The sequence below is a fragment of the Cydia pomonella genome, chromosome 12 (genome assembly GCF_033807575.1).
Source record: "Cydia pomonella isolate Wapato2018A chromosome 12, ilCydPomo1, whole genome shotgun sequence".
Lineage (NCBI taxonomy): Eukaryota > Metazoa > Arthropoda > Insecta > Lepidoptera > Tortricidae > Cydia > Cydia pomonella.
Window position 1 is genome coordinate 639,570 of NC_084714.1, and position 18,569 is coordinate 658,138.

At 36.8% G+C, this 18,569-nt stretch overlaps 2 protein-coding genes across 2 annotated transcripts; one reads left to right on the forward strand and one right to left on the reverse strand.

Annotated features, from left to right (window-relative positions):
- Positions 1-13: 13 nt before the first annotated feature.
- Positions 14-5,917, forward strand: LOC133523236 (uncharacterized). The gene is made up of 5 exons (XM_061858717.1): positions 14-174; positions 532-732; positions 4,114-4,390; positions 4,896-5,000; positions 5,694-5,917. The coding sequence occupies exons 1-5, from the start codon at positions 147-149 to the stop codon at positions 5,893-5,895; spliced, it is 813 nt and encodes a 270-aa protein (XP_061714701.1). The 5' UTR covers positions 14-146; the 3' UTR covers positions 5,896-5,917.
- A 3,098-nt stretch (positions 5,918-9,015) lies between these two features.
- Positions 9,016-13,227, reverse strand: LOC133523213 (uncharacterized). The gene has a single exon (XM_061858691.1). The coding sequence runs from the start codon at positions 11,936-11,938 to the stop codon at positions 10,934-10,936; it is 1,005 nt and encodes a 334-aa protein (XP_061714675.1). The 5' UTR covers positions 11,939-13,227; the 3' UTR covers positions 9,016-10,933.
- Between the last annotated feature and the right edge of the window lie 5,342 nt (positions 13,228-18,569).

The following is an 18,569-nucleotide window of genomic DNA, read 5'->3' on the forward strand; positions in this document are numbered from 1 at the left end:
ATGGTTATTCATTATTATTTTAAAATACGCAATTGTTATAAAAACGTTAGAGCAACTGATCGACATATTTGTAGACAGCATTCCTGTTTTACTTCCGGCATTCCCGATTTAATTTTCGGGAAAAAGTAACACATCCTTAAAGCGAAATGTTACTTTTAATACTTTCAATTTCAGGTAAATACATTAAATACTTTAGGTTTCAACAGTAGCTGTAAGGCGTGTGACCTCTAAACCAGAGGGCTCAACTTTAAACCAGGCTTCCAGGCCTATCATTTGTTACCTAAATCTAAAGTTTCACTGATGGAAGACATCGTGAGGAAATCGGACTCAGACTCAGTTTCTAGTACTGGATCCAAGTCTTATTAAATAGACGGAAGGCGCCAACGTCAATGCTAGGGATTGGCCGAGGTACTAGTTTTTACGAAAAGCTCCCTAGGCTCCCTTTGTGAGACAGGTATTCAGCCTGCAGCCGGGATAATGCTATAAAAAAACTCATACAATGCTCGACTTTAAAGTGTTTTGGCCCAACAGTTCACCTGGCCTCCGCCCGTTTTCTCGTAAGCTACCCTGTACTGAAGGTCATGTACGGTAATATTGGCGTGCTGGACGACCTAAAGGTGCCTCCGCCGTCGCGGCGAGCCGACATGGAGGACGACATCACATACGGAGGGCATGAGGAGATGCCGGACTTCCACGACTTTCTGTATGAGATCGAAGACTTACAGCATTGGAGTAAGACTTTTGGATAGCTGCTCACACTTGTAAAGGGCCTGTGCACAGCGGAGGCGTGTGCGTAGTATTGCATGTACACTTTAGGGACACCCTAAATAAGGGACACCCTAGTACAGTCAGCATCAAATAACGCTTCTAAGTATTCTGTAACAGCTACCATTCTGTAACAGCTTAACAAAAAGTGATGTCTTTAATGTAGAAGAACTAAGACTGTAAAAGATGTATTTTTGAACGCGAATTTTAGATTATCTACATTTGGAAAAGTTATACGGAATATCAGATATTTTTGGCGCGTTGTTTCATCCGCTACTTTTGATACTGACTGTACACGAGCATATTGTATTATACGTGACAATCCATATCAAAAGGGACCTTATGGCGGTCGGTGCTTACGTCGCGTAGTACCCGTAGTAGCATTAGTGTTGGCGCGCCGCTAATAATGGCGTAAGCGTAATGTAATGTGGCAATCCAAATCAAAAGGGACCTTATGGCGGTCGGCGCTTAGTGCTTACACCCATTATTAGCGGCGCGCCCATACTGCGATGTAAGCGTCGACCGCCATAAGGTCCCTTTTGATTTAGATTGTCACATTATACATAGATCCTTATGAGCACACGGCACCCCGCTTGCCTGACTTGTGTGTGCATAGCTCCAATGTTTTAGCGCACGCATATGTGCACGTCTACGCACGTGCAGACACTGTGCTTAGAGAGCGTACAGCTAAAATCGTAATTTCGTAATATCTCTCGCAGATAACAAAATTTTATTTTTCTTTTTTCCCAGTAGACCCTCTGGCCTCTTTAACGTATCGTGTCACGGTGTTGCCCTCTCGCTTACGTAATTGTTTTGCTTGATTGCTTACGACGATGATATACACGGTGTAACACGAGGAACTCGAAAGATTTTAACCACGTACTTCTGAGACCAAAAGAAGGAAAAAAAATTATGAGTTTAAAAATTTTGGCATTAAAGTTTTTTTTTTAATTTTTTAATTTATTTGTGCATAAATAATGAATGTTATGGTAAAACTAGCACTGAAAAGGAATTTTTACGTTTTTTTTTGTAAAACCCAGTTTTTTGCAAAGGCTACTTGTCTCTTTTTGACATCATTCAATAAGGATATTTAGACTTCGCCCCATAAAGGCATCATCGCCATCAAAAAGGGGTTTTCCACTAAGTTACGATAAGATGTATTTTTTAAACTGGTATTAACTCTGAAACTAGGCGAAGTCCATAAAAGTTTATATGACTGAAAGTTAAATGAGTTTAAGTAAATTTCGCCAAAAAAAATTGGTATTTTTATTTCAAATTTTTTGATGTATTTTTACATAAAAAGTTAATATTATGACTAGTAAGTACTGAAAATGAATTTTTACAATAATTTTTTTGGAAAACTTAGTTTTTCCAAAGGTTACTTGTTACTTTTTGATATCTATCAATAAGGATATTTAGACTATGCCCCATAATGGCATCATCGTTATCAAAAAGGGGTTTTCCACTAAGTTACAATAAGAAGATATTTTTTTACCGGTAACTCTGAAACTAGGCGAAATCCAGAAAAGTTAATATGACATTTTAGTCTCTAAATGTGATCAGGTATACACTGTTAAAATCTTTCGGTTTCCTCATGTTACACTGCGTATGTGACACATATTATGAAAGAAATTCTTTTATTCAAATGGAATAAGTCTTAAACTTGCTACTAAATACTATATTTAACTTTTTACGACACTAAACTTACATAACAATAACGATCTTGCTCCATACATTTAACATAAGGTACCTTATGAAAACAAATTTAATGATACATATCTACAAAGAATCAATTACATTGAAGTTCATCTTTTTATGAATGGATAATATAAATTTACATTAAACTTCCACAAATATAATTCGTTTTTCGTCATAATAATCTTAAAGAATACCAAACAATGGCATGCAACTAAACGAGATGAAGATTATTCTGCTTAAGACAGACTCGACAACAGTAACTTTGATATAATAGCAGGCCCCCCGATCAGAACTGAAATTATGAAATATGTCTTTCAGAATACCAATACAGTTCCCTTCCAAACTTCTTTTACCCTATTAACTAGTTTTTTTAGGAATTTTCAATCACTCCGCCATAAGGCCCCTTTTCTACTAAACTTCGAGATAATAAAGGCTTATAATAAAAATAAAAACAGGTAAACAAACGTTAAGCACTAAGGTTTGATATCCACAATAAAAAAAAGTATTTTTTCACGTTTTTGCAAAATATTTAAGTGCCAATTTCACCGAACCATCATTTTTATCTAATTTCCATGGAAATTTAAAATGTAATGCGATAACTTTTACAAAAAATAAATAAAGCCCATATTACTTTCAGGATACACATATTCATGACAGATTGAAATATATTTCAGTTTGAAAATTCGATCCGGGCACGGGATTTTTTTGTTCATGGGAGTTGGATTTCACTGGCACGGGAATTGGTTTTCTAAGAATTATTTCTCTTTAAACTATGTTTCATCATTAATCAATAGTAAAATAATAACCTTATAGGATTATTAAAGACATTTTTGAGATCTATTTGCATGTTTTAAAGCATCATATAAATAAAACTGATGATTCAAAAACTTAACTAATGTAGTTAAGGATCATTCTGAATTAAATAAGAACAAATGTTATTTTTTAGTTTGATTATTATTCATTCGAGTTTAAGAAACATCGTTTGTTGATTTTAATTTTTTATAATGGAATATCGTATGAACATTTGGACAACCCTTATATATGTTTGTTTAAAAGTGGTATATTACTGATATTTATGAATAATTTATATTGTTTCGGTATTTTAATGACTCTAAGTATTAGAATCGTAAGCTTTAACGATAGAATTTGTTAGCATTCATGGAATTGCAGCGAACTAATAAAAAAGTGATATTTACTATGTATTCATTAAAATTAGTATAATATATGGCCCAGTTGTAATTGTTCCACGATATATGACGCTGAAAGACATATAACGTCCATAGTAATAGCGTTTAATTAATAAAATAAATGTAAAAATATTACTTAATAAAGGATGACTCACTCTAGACCGGGCCGGGTCCGGGCCGAGGCGTCCGACACGTTATTTTCTATAACGGCTGATCGGTGATCACGTGGTGCTTTCCATAGAAACCGAAGCACCGGAAACTCCGGCTCGGTCCCGGCCCGGAATAGCGTGAGTCATCCTACCCTCACAAATGGTAATTCAATTGGTGATTGGTCTCTGGAAATATACTTCCGTTCTGCGACTGTCGGTTGTACACCACAAAATCTTTCTAGTAAAGAAACATGCATGATCCATGCAGTCTGTGAACTTCCGACCTAACATTATTTTCTATCACCGTTTTTCAGACTCGATACTAAACAGCACCAGAACCACACACGACCTCGACATAAAAGACCTGGACGACGCCTCAAAAATGCTCACCAACATAAAGGAAAACCTACAAGAGGCCGCCAAAAAACAGTTCGAAACCAGGAGGCAGAACGAGGAGCTGAAACTGCCCCATGAGGTTGACCAGATGTGGAAAGATCCGGTGAAGTTGCGGGAGTGGTATTATATGAAGCTGTGCCTGACGTATCTGATACATATTCGGTTCCAGGTGGACACGGCGATACGGCAGAAAATGTGAGACATGTCATATTTTTTTGTTTTGTTTTGTGTTTGTTTTTTTTTTTTTTTTTTTTTTTTTTCTTTGGGGACATTTCTTTAAACATAATATTTTCATTAATTTATAGTAATTTCGGTAATAAGTAATACAAGGATGGTAGATTCATTTATAACTAATTTGCTGGAACCCTTTAAATTACGCAAAGCTTTAATATATTATAAGGTATATTTTTTGTGAGCCTTGCCCAGCTCATGAAATACGGCGTTTAGGGGTCAATATATTTACTTTGGCAAGATTGGTCCTTAGGTTCCAAAGATAGATTTAAGTAGTGGAGTCACCAAGTTTTCTGATGCAAATTATTAAAGGGGGGGCTCTCAATTTTATCTTGATATCTATATCATTTGAGTTATTAAGCCAAGTTTGGTATCGTATCCGTCGATTCGACATCGATTCATTTATGGTATCATATTGAAGTATACCCAAAGACAAAAAAAAAAGTGTTATGCTCATGGCAATTGGCAGGGCTACTAACGCCTACCCGAGCTACCGCATCGGCTACCTGTTCAACCGGTTGATGAAGATCAAGACCCAGATGTACCGGCTGTTAGGAGAGTGGGACACGTTGACGTAAGCAGTTGCCTTTATCCTATTAGCAGTGGGGCGACACTCCTCCTTTCGGGCATTCCCGGCTCTGTTCGACTCAGCATTATAAGGGTTGGCACAGCATGACCTCCGTATGCGTGCACGACCACAGATAAGATAATACATTTATACATTACATTATACATTAGCGTTTGCGTCAAATCCGGTAGTTCTTAATTTTTGCAGACTGTTTATGATGTTGGCCTAACTACCGGATTTGCCGCAAATGATAATGTATAAAGTTATTGGAATAGGAGGGAAAGTGCCTTAAAACCTTAAGCTAGCTCATTTTACTAAACGGAAACATTATTTTTAAAAGAAACAAATCATTGTCAATTGTCAAACATCAATTGTCGCCAATTGATCTAGAGAACCCATGTATGTTATGGATCGACCAGTAAATACTCAGAAGCAATAAATTCTTGACATAATACATATACCGATTTCACGCCGGTCACGCTGCCGTCGCCGGTCAATAAACCATCGGACGCCGCCGTCGATGATGTGGCTATCAGCGCCCATGTTTACCCCCGACACACCGATCAGACGTTCCGACACTTTTTTAAATACTTAAGTGTTTTTGGTGTCGGATGACCAAGGACTATAAACTCCATAAAATTTATATTTATAAATATTATTTTCTAAATTTCATCATATTTCAATCCAAACTTTCTTCAGCAACCAGAAACTGACACAAAACCGTCCAAACTGGCGCACAAAGAAGCACAACTTGCTAATGCTGCTGCAGATGTACGAGAGGATGCTGCAGCTGGATGTGGACGCCAAGGATACAGTGGAGATGGTCAAGATCCAGTTCCACGGCCGGGAGCAGTACCAGACGGAATATGACGTGCCTAATACCAAACCTCTCTACAAATAGAAATGGACTAGTGGAAGTAAAATTGATTTTAATTTAAAATAAGTTTTTGCCAAAAACTCATTCCCTCATAAAAAGCTAAGCTAAGTGGCTAAGATATAAAAGTAGCCACGCCGGGGGCCAAGCCACCTTCATATGCTGCAGCCGGGCGGTGGTGCTGTACTGTGTCATATGTTTTGCGGTTACTGAATTGTCAAACGTCAACTTTTGAAAATCAGAGTTACTATGAGGATGTACAGCGCCATCTCGTTTACCTGTCAAATTCGAAGCATGAAATTGTCTTAGATTTTACGTATCTTACTCAATCAATATATCTTTGGTTTTAGGCAGAATCTGCGCCTTTCATTAAACACTCTACTGTTTATCTCGAATTAGTACGAGGTTGTATTTTACAAAACATGACTAAACTTTTATAGTACTTACTCAACTAAGGGCCGAAACGTATCACTTTCGACCCGTTTCATAGATAAACAATGAGCCACTTTCAGAACATTAAGTACTATTTATTCAATAAAGGTACATATATTTAAATTGAGAACTCAAATTTATTCTATAAAATATTGATCAAAAGAGGCCGCAAGATCTCTGGGAGACTTTAAAGTTCTGTTTCTAAAAATTCGGTTCTTGACCAGGTTGTGGTTCAGTAATATCAGATCCATCAGCAGGTCGACATCAAACCACTTAGTCTCCATTCTCTCGAGGGCGTAAGCGATATCAATATAGCTGTGGTATGGACGGTAAACCCCCATAAAACCTTGTCTGATCATGTTACACATCCGTAAACTCTTCTGCGATATAGAGGAAAACACCTTACCAGCCTGATCCGCTTTTGCAAAAAGGAACCCCATTTTGTACAATCCTGATCTTCTGTGCCGTTTCCTTAAATCTTGCATAAATGTCATCCGATTCCTCGCTTGGTATATCGCTTGTTTCATTAATTCAATAATGTACTGGTGTATATGCATGTAGTTGAACTGAAACATGTTTCCATCAAGGTTATGCTTGCCGGCTCTAAATCTCCGAGCTGCTTGTACTGGCAACTTGGCTCTGCCGTTTTCTACTTGAAGACTCAAGAGCTCATCCGTATTATCAACACCTTTAACTAGTAACACCATTTCTTTACGTCTTGTGATATTCTTGCCAGTTATTATTCTTTCTTTGTCTATTTGATCCCAAACTGTTGTGAGCGCATATTTTTCTAGAAAATCTTTGAATGCCGCCTTAGTATTTTTATTTACAGGCGGTAATGTCCCGTACTTTTCATGGAAGGATTTGCGAGATGTCGTAGTAGTTACGTTGGCATTCGTTTCAAGTTGGTATTTCTTTACTACGTCTATACTTTCTTTGATAGCCACTTCTTCTTCAGACACTATGTCAAGTGTCTCATATTCTCCTGCTGGATCTTTATTTCTATCTTTTATTTTGTACTTATCAATATTGAACGGGTTTTTTGGTGGATATCGATTCGGGTTCTTGGTAGTCTTGGCATTTTTTGAAGTTCTTCCAATTTTGCGGGCTTGTTTATCAGCGGCAAGACTCTCAATATTGATAGTAGATAGAATAATAACTGAAAAATTTGAACAAAAATATAGTAAGTAGTAGTAATTTTTGTATAAAGAAAATGAATTTCAATTTCTGATGCCTAAACAAGTAATGATACATAATATGTATTTCACCCTCAGGCTTTACTTATAGTTCGTGTCATCCACGATGACGCGCAGATTCAATCAAATGTAACCTTTAATAAAATGAAATTACGAGTTAAGGTAAGCGTCTTCGTGAATGACACGATCTATAGTGAATTAAATAGTACATTTCTTAAGCCGATATTTACGATCTCAACACATTTTTACAGATTATGCTGCTCTTGGATATATGTTAGAAAGTCAATAAGACTATCGTTCAATCCTATTATACACCTTGGGCCTGACATTTACTAAAAATAAATAATTTAAAAAATAAAAAAATTAAAAAACCAGTGACATTTACTCAGGGAGCTTTAGGAACTGAGAACTAAACTGGGGACCAAACCAAATTATTTTAAGGTTTCTGTAGTCAACTAGGAACCTTTATAGTTTCGCCATGTCTGTCTGTTTGTCCGTCCAAGGCTTTGCTTCGTGATCGTTAGTGCTAGAAACCTGCAATTGATAAATCAATTCGACAAAGTGGTAGAATAAAATCTATTTTATAGGGTCATCCATCAAAAAAATGTCATCCCCATTTAACGTGTGGGGGAGGTCGTTAGATAAGCATTTCAAAACGAATAGGCGACTTCAACAATAATTTTTTGACAGAAAATAAAGTGTGTTCATTCCATTGAACCATAGGTCCAAAAAATCGTGAAAATAGAACTTAATAACGAACAATGTGATCAGTTAAGTAATAGTAAAAAAAACCTGTAAAGGAGTAGCCTTTTCCTTGTTATGTACAGTAAGTTGCAGAGATTATACTGACCCCCCGGCAAAGAATTTTCTATGCAAAGGGTCAGTTATCTCTGCAGCGTACTGAATATGATGCTTACCCACGAATAGCACCCATTCAAGGTCTACTGTGATGGACAGGTAACTACGGGACTCTACTCTGAGCATGGCGTGACATGCCCTAGGCCGGTTTTTTTTTAAATATAGGTTTGCTAGATTTGAAATAGTGTATGACTGTATGTAAATTAAATATTGAAATGTCTGGTATGAAAGAAAAAGTGATCAAATCTCCATTGTCCATGGCGGGGATCGACCCTGCCTCTTCTCCATGCGCGGCAGACGTCAGAACTATGCACTACGTCTATTTCAGCTCATCGAGAAGGATAGACAGCCCGATTCGAACAATGCGAAGTCACAGCGGTGTCAACAATGAGGTTTTCATTTAAACATCAAATGTTCAACAAAACCAATTCTCATTTATATATAAGATTTTCAGCACGAGATTTAGATTAAGATTTAGGTTTATTCCTTTCATAAAATTAAATGCCAATATAAATTATATTAAGCTAATCTATATGAATTTATATTATGATCGTCAACTATTTAAAATATAGGTACAATGTCAAGACAGAAAAAAACATGAAATATAAATAGCAAAATAAATTCATCACAATGTCAAATAAATATTGGGAAATAATTATATAGTGTCAAATAATAGCATAATTCCGAGGGAGGTGATTAACCTGTGTCGGTATTGGTACGGACATCAAACCAACCAGGTGAGATGGACGGGCGTGCACTCGGACGTGTACAGGTTGGAGTGCGGGGTGCGGCAGGGTGGACTCACCTCACCGCGCTTATCTGGGGGCACGGCAGTGCCCCCACCAAGTCGAGCAAAAAAGCACGGCCGTACCATCCTTTTCTCGAAGCAATTCAGACCATTTTCGACCCCCTGTAACTTCGTTGTGGATAAAACTAGAAGACTGAAATTTTCAGTAACCATGCAGGCATTGTAAAGACACGGCACATTTCAAATTTCATTCAATTTGAACCAGTATTTTAAGAATTATAACGGGTCAAATTTCTTAATTTTGTCACTCACTGACTCACCGATCATCAAAATTCTAAGGCACTTCTAGCAGACCTAGAAGCTTCAAATTTGGAATATAAGTAGTGTTTGGTGTATGAATCAAGGAAAAACTAAAAAATCTAGAAAAGACCGCAAAGAAAATTAAGCCCATACAGCCAAGTCTTCAGTAAAATTTTTCAATATTGGCTTTATTCGTAACGATGTTTTATTTATGTTTTACGGCAGTTATTATTATTGCGTGCGAAGCCGCGGGTTTAAGCTAGTCCCATATAAATATAGGCGCATGGTATTGCCCCTGCCAAATCGAGCAAAAAATGGGTATTCCCGTCATGAAAACACGTGTAAATTAAATTATTTAATGCGAAAAACGTACCTACGTGCGTATTCGTACTTATTACGAGTGCGTAAGGTTGTAAATTAATTATTATATACCACGCGCTGCGATGCTAGCGAGTGAGCGCGGGCCGTTACTACGCGCTGCGCGGTGCTAGCGCGAGGGGCGGGGCGGGGACAGTGGCGGGGCGCGCGGAAAGGTGAATGTCGCCGAGCGAGCAGCAGCCGCGCTCATACGCGCGAGCGACCCAATGCTCGGATGTGCCCAGAATTCTTACCTATAAGTTTGCGATTTTCATTGATAATTTCGATTGCTATATTAGTTTGACGACTAAAGGCTACTCTCATTGGTTTACTGATATTATTTGCTTACAATTTGGACGTTGTTCGGATAAATAATTTAAATTAAATATTGATACTTTAAGTACCTAAGTATTTATAAGGAAAAAAGTAGAACTGTCTACAAAATACAAAAAGAAATGAGATCCCATCAAAAACAATACTTGTCAAAAAAACCAAGTCTCGCAACTCAGTTGTTCTGCGGTAAAAAGTTGTGAGATCCATGTTACCAAGTCGGTTATTAATTTATTCAGTCTCTACTTAAGCGACTTTCTGTCTTAATACGTCCAGTCTCTAAGACCACGATCGTGGTCCATAACAATTGAAAATCAATTGTGTCTGGAATCTCCGTACTCGAAGCATTAAGTTGTTACGTAATAATTAACAGCATCTTATAGTGACGCATATCAATATTAAAATTCTTTAATGTTTTATATAAATATATTGAGACTTGGCCTATATACTTGGACTATATAAATGGTACTAACAAAATATGGATCGCTTTGTGATCTGAAATAAAGAATTTTTAATTTTAATTTTTAATTTTTAAAGGTGTGTGAAGATTATGCGGTCACATGATAAAGAGCCGACTATCTTAGCCCTACTGGTCTGTAGAAATAATACAATTTTATAATTCAGTTATGGTGAGAAATTTAACAAAAGTTACATAATTTGCAAAATCCTAATAACCATAGCTTCTAACCACCCAGAGACCTATAAAAATCAATTAATTTTATTAATATTTTTGTTTACTTTTTTTTAAAAGGTTCTCGGTCAGTTCTATTTAAAAATTTTGACGACTATAATTGCATTTGTCTTGACAAGTTTTGATGTCTAGGGGGCTAGAGGATAGACCAGCTCAGTCGATAAACATTTCGTCAAAAGCCTGAACAACCATCTCAGGAGAAGTTAGATTCTTGTCTTTTAGCAGAATTCTCCGAGCTATCAGATCGTTAGATGTCAGTAAGTCTTTAACTATATCCACATCAAACCACTTTACTATCAACCGCTCAATATTGTACGCTTGATCCATATAGTTTTTGAATACACGATCAAAACCGAATATTTTCATTTTCGTCATCGAGCAATCTCTGAATGCTTTGAATGCAAGAGAAGAGAAAATTTTACACGCGTAATCAGTTTTCGCAAAAAGGTATCCCATCTTGTACAACGCTGTCGTCCTATATTCCTCTCTTAGTTGTTGCATGGCCTTCATTCTATTCCTAGCGAAGTAAATGGCTTGTCTCATCATGTAAATGACTGTTTGAAGGTCGCCTTGCTTCAGTGCGTTGTCGTACGGAACCTGCGGTTGTGGCCACTGATTATTCCACCACCGGCGACCGCTAAGCGGAACTTCGAGACCTAGCAGCTCGTCCGTCGAGTCCAAACCTTTCGATAATGAGAAGAATTTTTTATCATGTGTATCGTTGCGTCCAACGATCAGCGCTTCTTGATTGATCTGTTCCCATACCGTCGTTGCTTCATACTTTTCTATGAAGTCTGTAAACGTCCAATCTTCTGGAGTTTTAATGACGTTTTTTTCAAGTTTCTTATCTTCATTTATGTCATATTTTTTGAAATAATCTTCAAAGACGTAGGAACGGAAGAGCGCCTGATCATTATTTTCTATTAGGTTCTCGATAGTCCTGTTATCGGGTGGCCTGTACAGAGACTGATGGTGTGTTTCGGACAAATATCTTTCTATAAAATTTTCCAGAGACCAGTTGGCCGGTGTACATGGTTTTTCACGCTTAGCATCCTCTTCAGCCAAGGCTTTGGAAAGTTTTTCATGAAGAATTTTTCGACGGCTTTCACGGTCATATTTCCAGTGCTCAATAACTGAGTCATCAGTGACATTGGGCATGAGCGTGGCACCAAAAGTGAAGACCAATGCAACTGTAAATAAGGTTTTCTTTAAACACCATACCAAGACATGCTCAGGACACACTGAAAGTTCCTGTATTCTCAATTTTGATCATCGCTTTTATTAATCTCTTTCTGACAACAAAATACATGCTTTGGACAGTGAAACTAACTTGAAAAGCACACGGCTCATTTTCCTCAAGTATCTTTGGTAATACATTTTGATTCCTTACGTGTAAGTGAATGTGCAGTATTTTTTACTTGACTCTTTTTGATACTAATTAATACAAAAATATTACTTCGATAATCAGTGAAAAGATAACGTGCCGATCAATTAGTACTATGTAGCAAAGAGTGGCCACACTTTATTATTTTGATATTTTACATGTTTGCGAGATAGGATTGCGTTTGACTGTTCTGGAATAGTAAATAATTACAATTAGGTACAGTCAGCATCAAAAGTAGCGGATCAAATAACGTTTCATAAGTATCTACCATTCTGTAACAGCTTAACAAAAAGTGATGTCTTTAATATAGAACAACTAAGACTGTAAAAGATATACTTTTGAGCGCGAATTTTAGAAATTTATCTATATTTCGAAAAGTTATCCGGAATATCAGATACTTTTGGCGCGTTGTTTCATCCGCTACTTTTGATGCTGACTGTACAACAATAGGGGCATGCATTTAAAGAACAGTCGAATAGTGCATCATCGCCATTATTATGATTTTTTCCATCTCACTCACACTTGCACAGTAGGGGGAGTGGTCAAGGTATAAAGATGGCCGACCATTCTAGACAGGTCATTCCGTTGCCGGGCGTCAAACCGTCAACATTCAGTAAGTAAGGGTTTAGAGAATATTAAGATACAAAGCAGATGCTTTGTCATTTTCTATCATGAAACGAACAGATTTTATTCATAGGCATCGTAGTTAAAAGTCCTCTTTGTTAATGATTCATATATTATGAACATAAATAAGCGATTAAATATGTAAAAGTTATTAGAAACAGTAGCACCAGAAGTGGACTTTGGTATAAAATTATGGACGAAGTCTATTATAAAATTGTTGTTAACTAAAGCTACTATAAAATTAATGACTGACAAGCAATTTTGATATTGCAAACAGTCCTAAAATCTAAATGACCACCATATGGATTTAACTTCAAAAACTAGACAAAGAGTTATAATATATGTTAGTTCAGGAATTTTGGAACACAGTTTTTACTTTTTCTTTTAATAATTCCATGACACCATGTGGGGTACCAAATGAAAGGGCTTTGTAAGTAGATTACAATAGTATTTTATGCAACAGTTGTATAAGAAGGGTCAAAAAAGGCGAGTGGCGTGAGTTACAATGTGAGCCGGAGCCGAAGGCGTAGGCGAACATTGTAAAGGAATACGCCACGAGAATTTTTTGACCTACTTATACAACGTTGCATACGATATTTTTCCTACGAGTCAACAAAAATAAATCTTAATTTAGGTAAACAAATTACAGCAAAAGTATATAGCCAAGACGCGCGAGCATACCTTGTTACGCGCCCGACCCGCCCCGGGCCGCGGCCGGCCGGTCGGCGACACCTCCTCGTAACTCATGAGGCCCTGGTACTTGCTACTTGCTAAATTAATTTTTTGGACAGTTTTTTCTAAATTTTGGCCACCGTAGCCTACGGAGACTAACAAGCAACGCTAAACGGTCTTCGTAGTCTATGGGTGTTGCTATATTAAGGGGGTCACATGCGTGTTTCTGACTTATGAAGTAATTATTTTTACTATGCAACCAAATGAATATTTTGTAAGTTGGCATCAATGCACTTAGTTTAAAACCGTATCGTATCGTTCGTTTTGGTTTTGTTAGGTTGGTAGCCATTAATCGCAGTAACATTATAGCTTATAAAAGCACAAGAGCTTTTATGAGGAATAGACAATATAGACTTTTCTTGAGATCTTTTATGTATGTTCTTATATTCGTGTTAATGAATGCATAAATGACAGATAACAGTAGAGGAGTAGGAAAAAAATATAACATACTATAACATTTTCACAACTTGTTCTAACAAATTATTATTAAACGTTCAAAAACTTTAGAATCCAGAGTTGATTTTGGCTTCCTCTAGATTGAAAACTACTAAATAGATTATTTCAAAATACATACCAAGTGACTGTGAATATCATCTTTATAATGTTCAAAAATAATTAACCAGTGATTTTAAAAATAAGAGAAGTATTTTAATTTTCTGATATGAAACTATTGAATAACAGAATTAATCGACATTCATGCCAATATCATTTCTTCCTATTCGCAATTCTACACAGTCTAAATTCCTCACAGTAAGTATTTAACCACATTCGCTATTGTGCACAGTCATTATTTGTGTACAGTAGCGATTCAGCCTTTTCGCAATTCTGCACAATCTGAATTCTACACAACGGCATTTCACCACAGTCGCTACTGTGCACAGTCATTATTTGTGCACATTAGCGATTCAGCCTTTTCGCAATTCTGCACAATCTGAATTCTACACAACGGCATTTCACCACAGTCGCTACTGTGCACAGTCATTATTTGTGCACATTAGCGATTCTCCCTGTTCGCAATCTCGCACAATCTTAATTCTACGCAATATCATTTTCTCAAGCATGCAATGAAATATTGTCATTCTGTTCGGCTTCAAACATTTCGTTTCGGGCGGAGCACATCTAAGAAGCCGGCAATTAAATTAAAGGCCTAGGCCGACTAAGTACTATTTTTTAATTTTCATTTCACAGATATAGGAACACAGCATCATGACATTCAGAAATGAAAAAAATAATTGAAAACAATATTTCTTATTTAATAGTGTAATGCAACGTAAAAGAAACCACCGCGCGGAGTAATAATATTAGTCATACGTGCTATTTGATGCGCCCGGTATCGTAGGCACCCGCCTTACCCCGCGCGCGCGCAGCCCGCACGGTCGCCCGCGCCTGGCCTTTATAAGGCACAGCGCGGCCCCGGCTCGCCCAGTTTGTCTCGCGCAGCGATCCGATCACATTGACATGGGACGGAGTAGCTGACTTGACGAGCAAAGCATCGCGACCGCCCGGTATTGCTTCCGTAGCACGGTACAGTGCCAGTCAGCCGCGACGCACTTATCTAACTGCTAGGACGTACACTTTGTACTTAGGAGTAGTTGCGCTAATCGATACTTCCGTAGCACGGGATATCTTTTTGGCATTGCACTACGTTTCGTATGCATGTTAGGTTAAGTAAATCGTAAGTTGTAACATTTAATAAGTCTCTTTTGTTATGTTGTGCCTTTAAATAGTTTCATACGCTAAGTTCTAGCTTGCCGCTTATTTGTTAAAGTTAAAATCTTAACATAAACTCTGTTGACTTGTTTTGCATATGTTTGATTTTCTAAACGCTTAGCATTATTTTAGTTTCGCTTGCTCTGCACTATTATTTTTCATTGTAAACTTTTAGTTTTCTTAAACGCTAGCCTTGTCTAATGTTAATGTTTGCACAATAATAATTTACGCTTGTTGCTTACTGTTTAGGTTTGTTATTTCTTACTTTTAGTACTAGCTTGCCGTACTGTTTTCACAACATTTTCTGTGATACATTCATTTCATTTCTTTTAGTTTTGTAATTTCTTAGTTTTAGCTAACGCTTGTCATACTGTTCCTGTAATATTTACTGTGGTGCGATTTTCTTGACAATAAACGTCTCGAACTCTGCCGTGGTGGTTTCTATATTCGAACCTGCATTATAATAGTTGTTTTTAATTTCATTGCTAGTTTGAGAGAAGCACTATACATACCTAGGCGTGAAAAAAGGTTGCCTGCCTCATAACTATATGCATTCGTCCGGCAACCCCTTTCATCCCGGCCTCTGTAATAATGTTCTATTAATAGAATTTATAGTATATTTTTTAGCTTTTAGTCGTCTTTTCATTATCCTAACAAATAAATAATGAGATTTTTCCATCGCGAGATTTCAAACGGCAAGTCGGCAACCTTACACTTCGCAAGTTTTGTATTGTCAAATTTTTTAAATGTATCTCGTTGTTTTGTGGGTGGCGAGGTAATATTTCATAGTACACAATACTGAACACAGTACCGTAATTCGGGGTGAGTAGGTTTCGCGGGGAGAGGTGGATGACGAATGGGGTGAGAAGGATTGAGAGGGGGGTGAGAAGATTTTTTAAGGCTACTGCTACCTAAATAATGTATTTCAATTTAAAATGGAGCTATAGTAATATTCATTACAAAAAAGAATCGATCAAACAAACTTCCAAAATCACTTTTGTATGAAAAGCCTTCTCACCCCGAACACGAGTGACTACGGGGTGAGGCGGGTTTTCGTGTTTAGTTTATTGTTAAAGTTATTGAATATAACTACTCAAAATCATCATAAAACTAAAATACAAGCGTCCGAACTACTTATTATAATTATTCAGTTCGCATGTGTCACAATAAAATATTATCTAGGTTTAAACTTCGATTTCCAGCCAACTCACCCCGTTTTACGGCACCTACCTATCGAAATTCGTTGTCAAGAATTCTGCGTAAGGCTAGACCTGTACAGTCACCGTCAAAATGTGTCTTTAATTTTTTACCTTATTCCATTGTTATACGGTAAAAAGTAGTCGCATATTTATGTTGGTGACTGTACCTTTTATATGTAAAGTGCAGTACGAGTATAAGATGTCAGGTGTCAAACAACAAAAAAAAAAAATATTCAGGTTTCTGTTCACTAAATAAACAACTCGGGAAGCATCTAAAACTAATAGTTTTTAGACTAAATAAGTATAGTACTGGAGTCCTCGCATTTAATGATAATAAAATTCCAATCGATCGATATCCCACACAACCCTTTTATAAGCCTATCGGCAGGAATTTTGACTAATTAAAAAGCTTTGATCTGTGTTTTATCAATGAATAAAAACAATGCGAAGATCCCTGTATTTAGTTTAGTAATAGGAGGTAAAAATGAAAATGAAAAATATGGCTACATATTAAAAAAAAATATAATTCACGTACTGGAACACAACATTAACCATTTAGAACTTCGTAGTAAACTAAAAAAACTGGTCTTATTGTTAAAAAATGTCATAGCTAGAACTGTCAGAGTTTTGCACATCAAAGTGATCACTAGAGTGTTGTTCAGAATCCGTTTCTGGATCCGAATTGTCATTCTCTTCTGGGTCGGAACGGTCATTCACTTCTGGGTCTGAATTTTCATTTACTTCTGAGTCCGAATTTTCATTCACTTCTTCGTCAGTACAACTATCATAATCTTGAAAAACATAGTCATCCCAATCACTTAAGGTTTGTAAGGCTTCTGGTATTGTCATTTCTTGTTTTCTATATTTTTCAATTATATCTTTAGCCGTGTAAGTATCACATCGTTGTCTTTTTTTTTTTGTACAGCCAGCTAAGTTTCTTTTGATCCTGAAATCTTGGTACTTGGCCTCTCTTTTTAAATTGTTCAGAAATAGAAATAGTTTTGGATGTCGACCAAATCTTAGAGCGATTCGGTGGTGCCACCCTTCTAATGCACTAGTTGTTTTATTGAGTTCGTTGTAGCAACTAAATACCTCAGCTGTTATTTTGTTCATCCATTCTTTCTGAAAGTATTCGGCCAATTTAGTGAACACATCAATGTCAGGCATATGTTCCGTTATACAACGGAAACCTTTTGGTACATCTAGTGGCTGTAGTAATGCCAATTTGCAAAGCTGTTTAGTGACATTTTTTCCGATCGGGTGTTCAGTAACTCCAAGTTTTTCAGCATTTCGCCATATTGCTTGTTGGTAGTGAAAAAAACATCCTTTCCATGTCACAGTTTTAAAAACTTTTTTTAAGGCATTTACGGCTGCAATTTCAAAATCACTTTTGAAGTTTTCGACATTGAGTGCAAGTTTTTCTTTTAAAATTGAAAAGAATAATACATAAGTATCTTCCAACTTATTCGGGAACAGAGCGTATACCAAGGGTACTATTGTCGTTACTTCATCATTAAATTTTCTTAAGTCTGCGTGGAGCGTGTAGAGTTGATAAAATGGTAGTGGAGTAACCTTGAAAGTACCATCTCCCAAATAACTCGTCGTTTTTTTAATAGTATCTTTAGCTAGGGGTGTAGCAAACACAAGAATATTATGTTCACTACTAACCAAAAAGTCTTCTGAAATGATCTCGGGCAGTGATATATCTTCGATGTTTTTAAATACACTCTTCTTAATGTTCAGTGCTTTGTAGCGTCGCCTATACATCGAATCTCTGACCGATACAAAACTTGGAATCAGTTTCGACTCACTCACGGATGCTTCTTCCCGCAATTTCTCAAACTGTTTTTCAAAAACTTTTTGTACTGGTTTCATAGTATTAGTGACTTTTGATCTGCAGTTATCTATACAAATATCCACTTTATTTTTAAACGCATTTGGCTTACACATATGAACGCTCTGCCTAAGCACCTCGTTAGTTTTACTGATAGTTATAGATGCACTACACGATAACTGATTGACGCATCGCCAATTTGTGCCGCACACACGTTTGCCTCGGAAATAATATTTAAATCCACTTTTGAGTAAAACGTCTTTGCCCTTTTCGCTTTTAATTAACACTATTTGTCCTCTCTTTGCT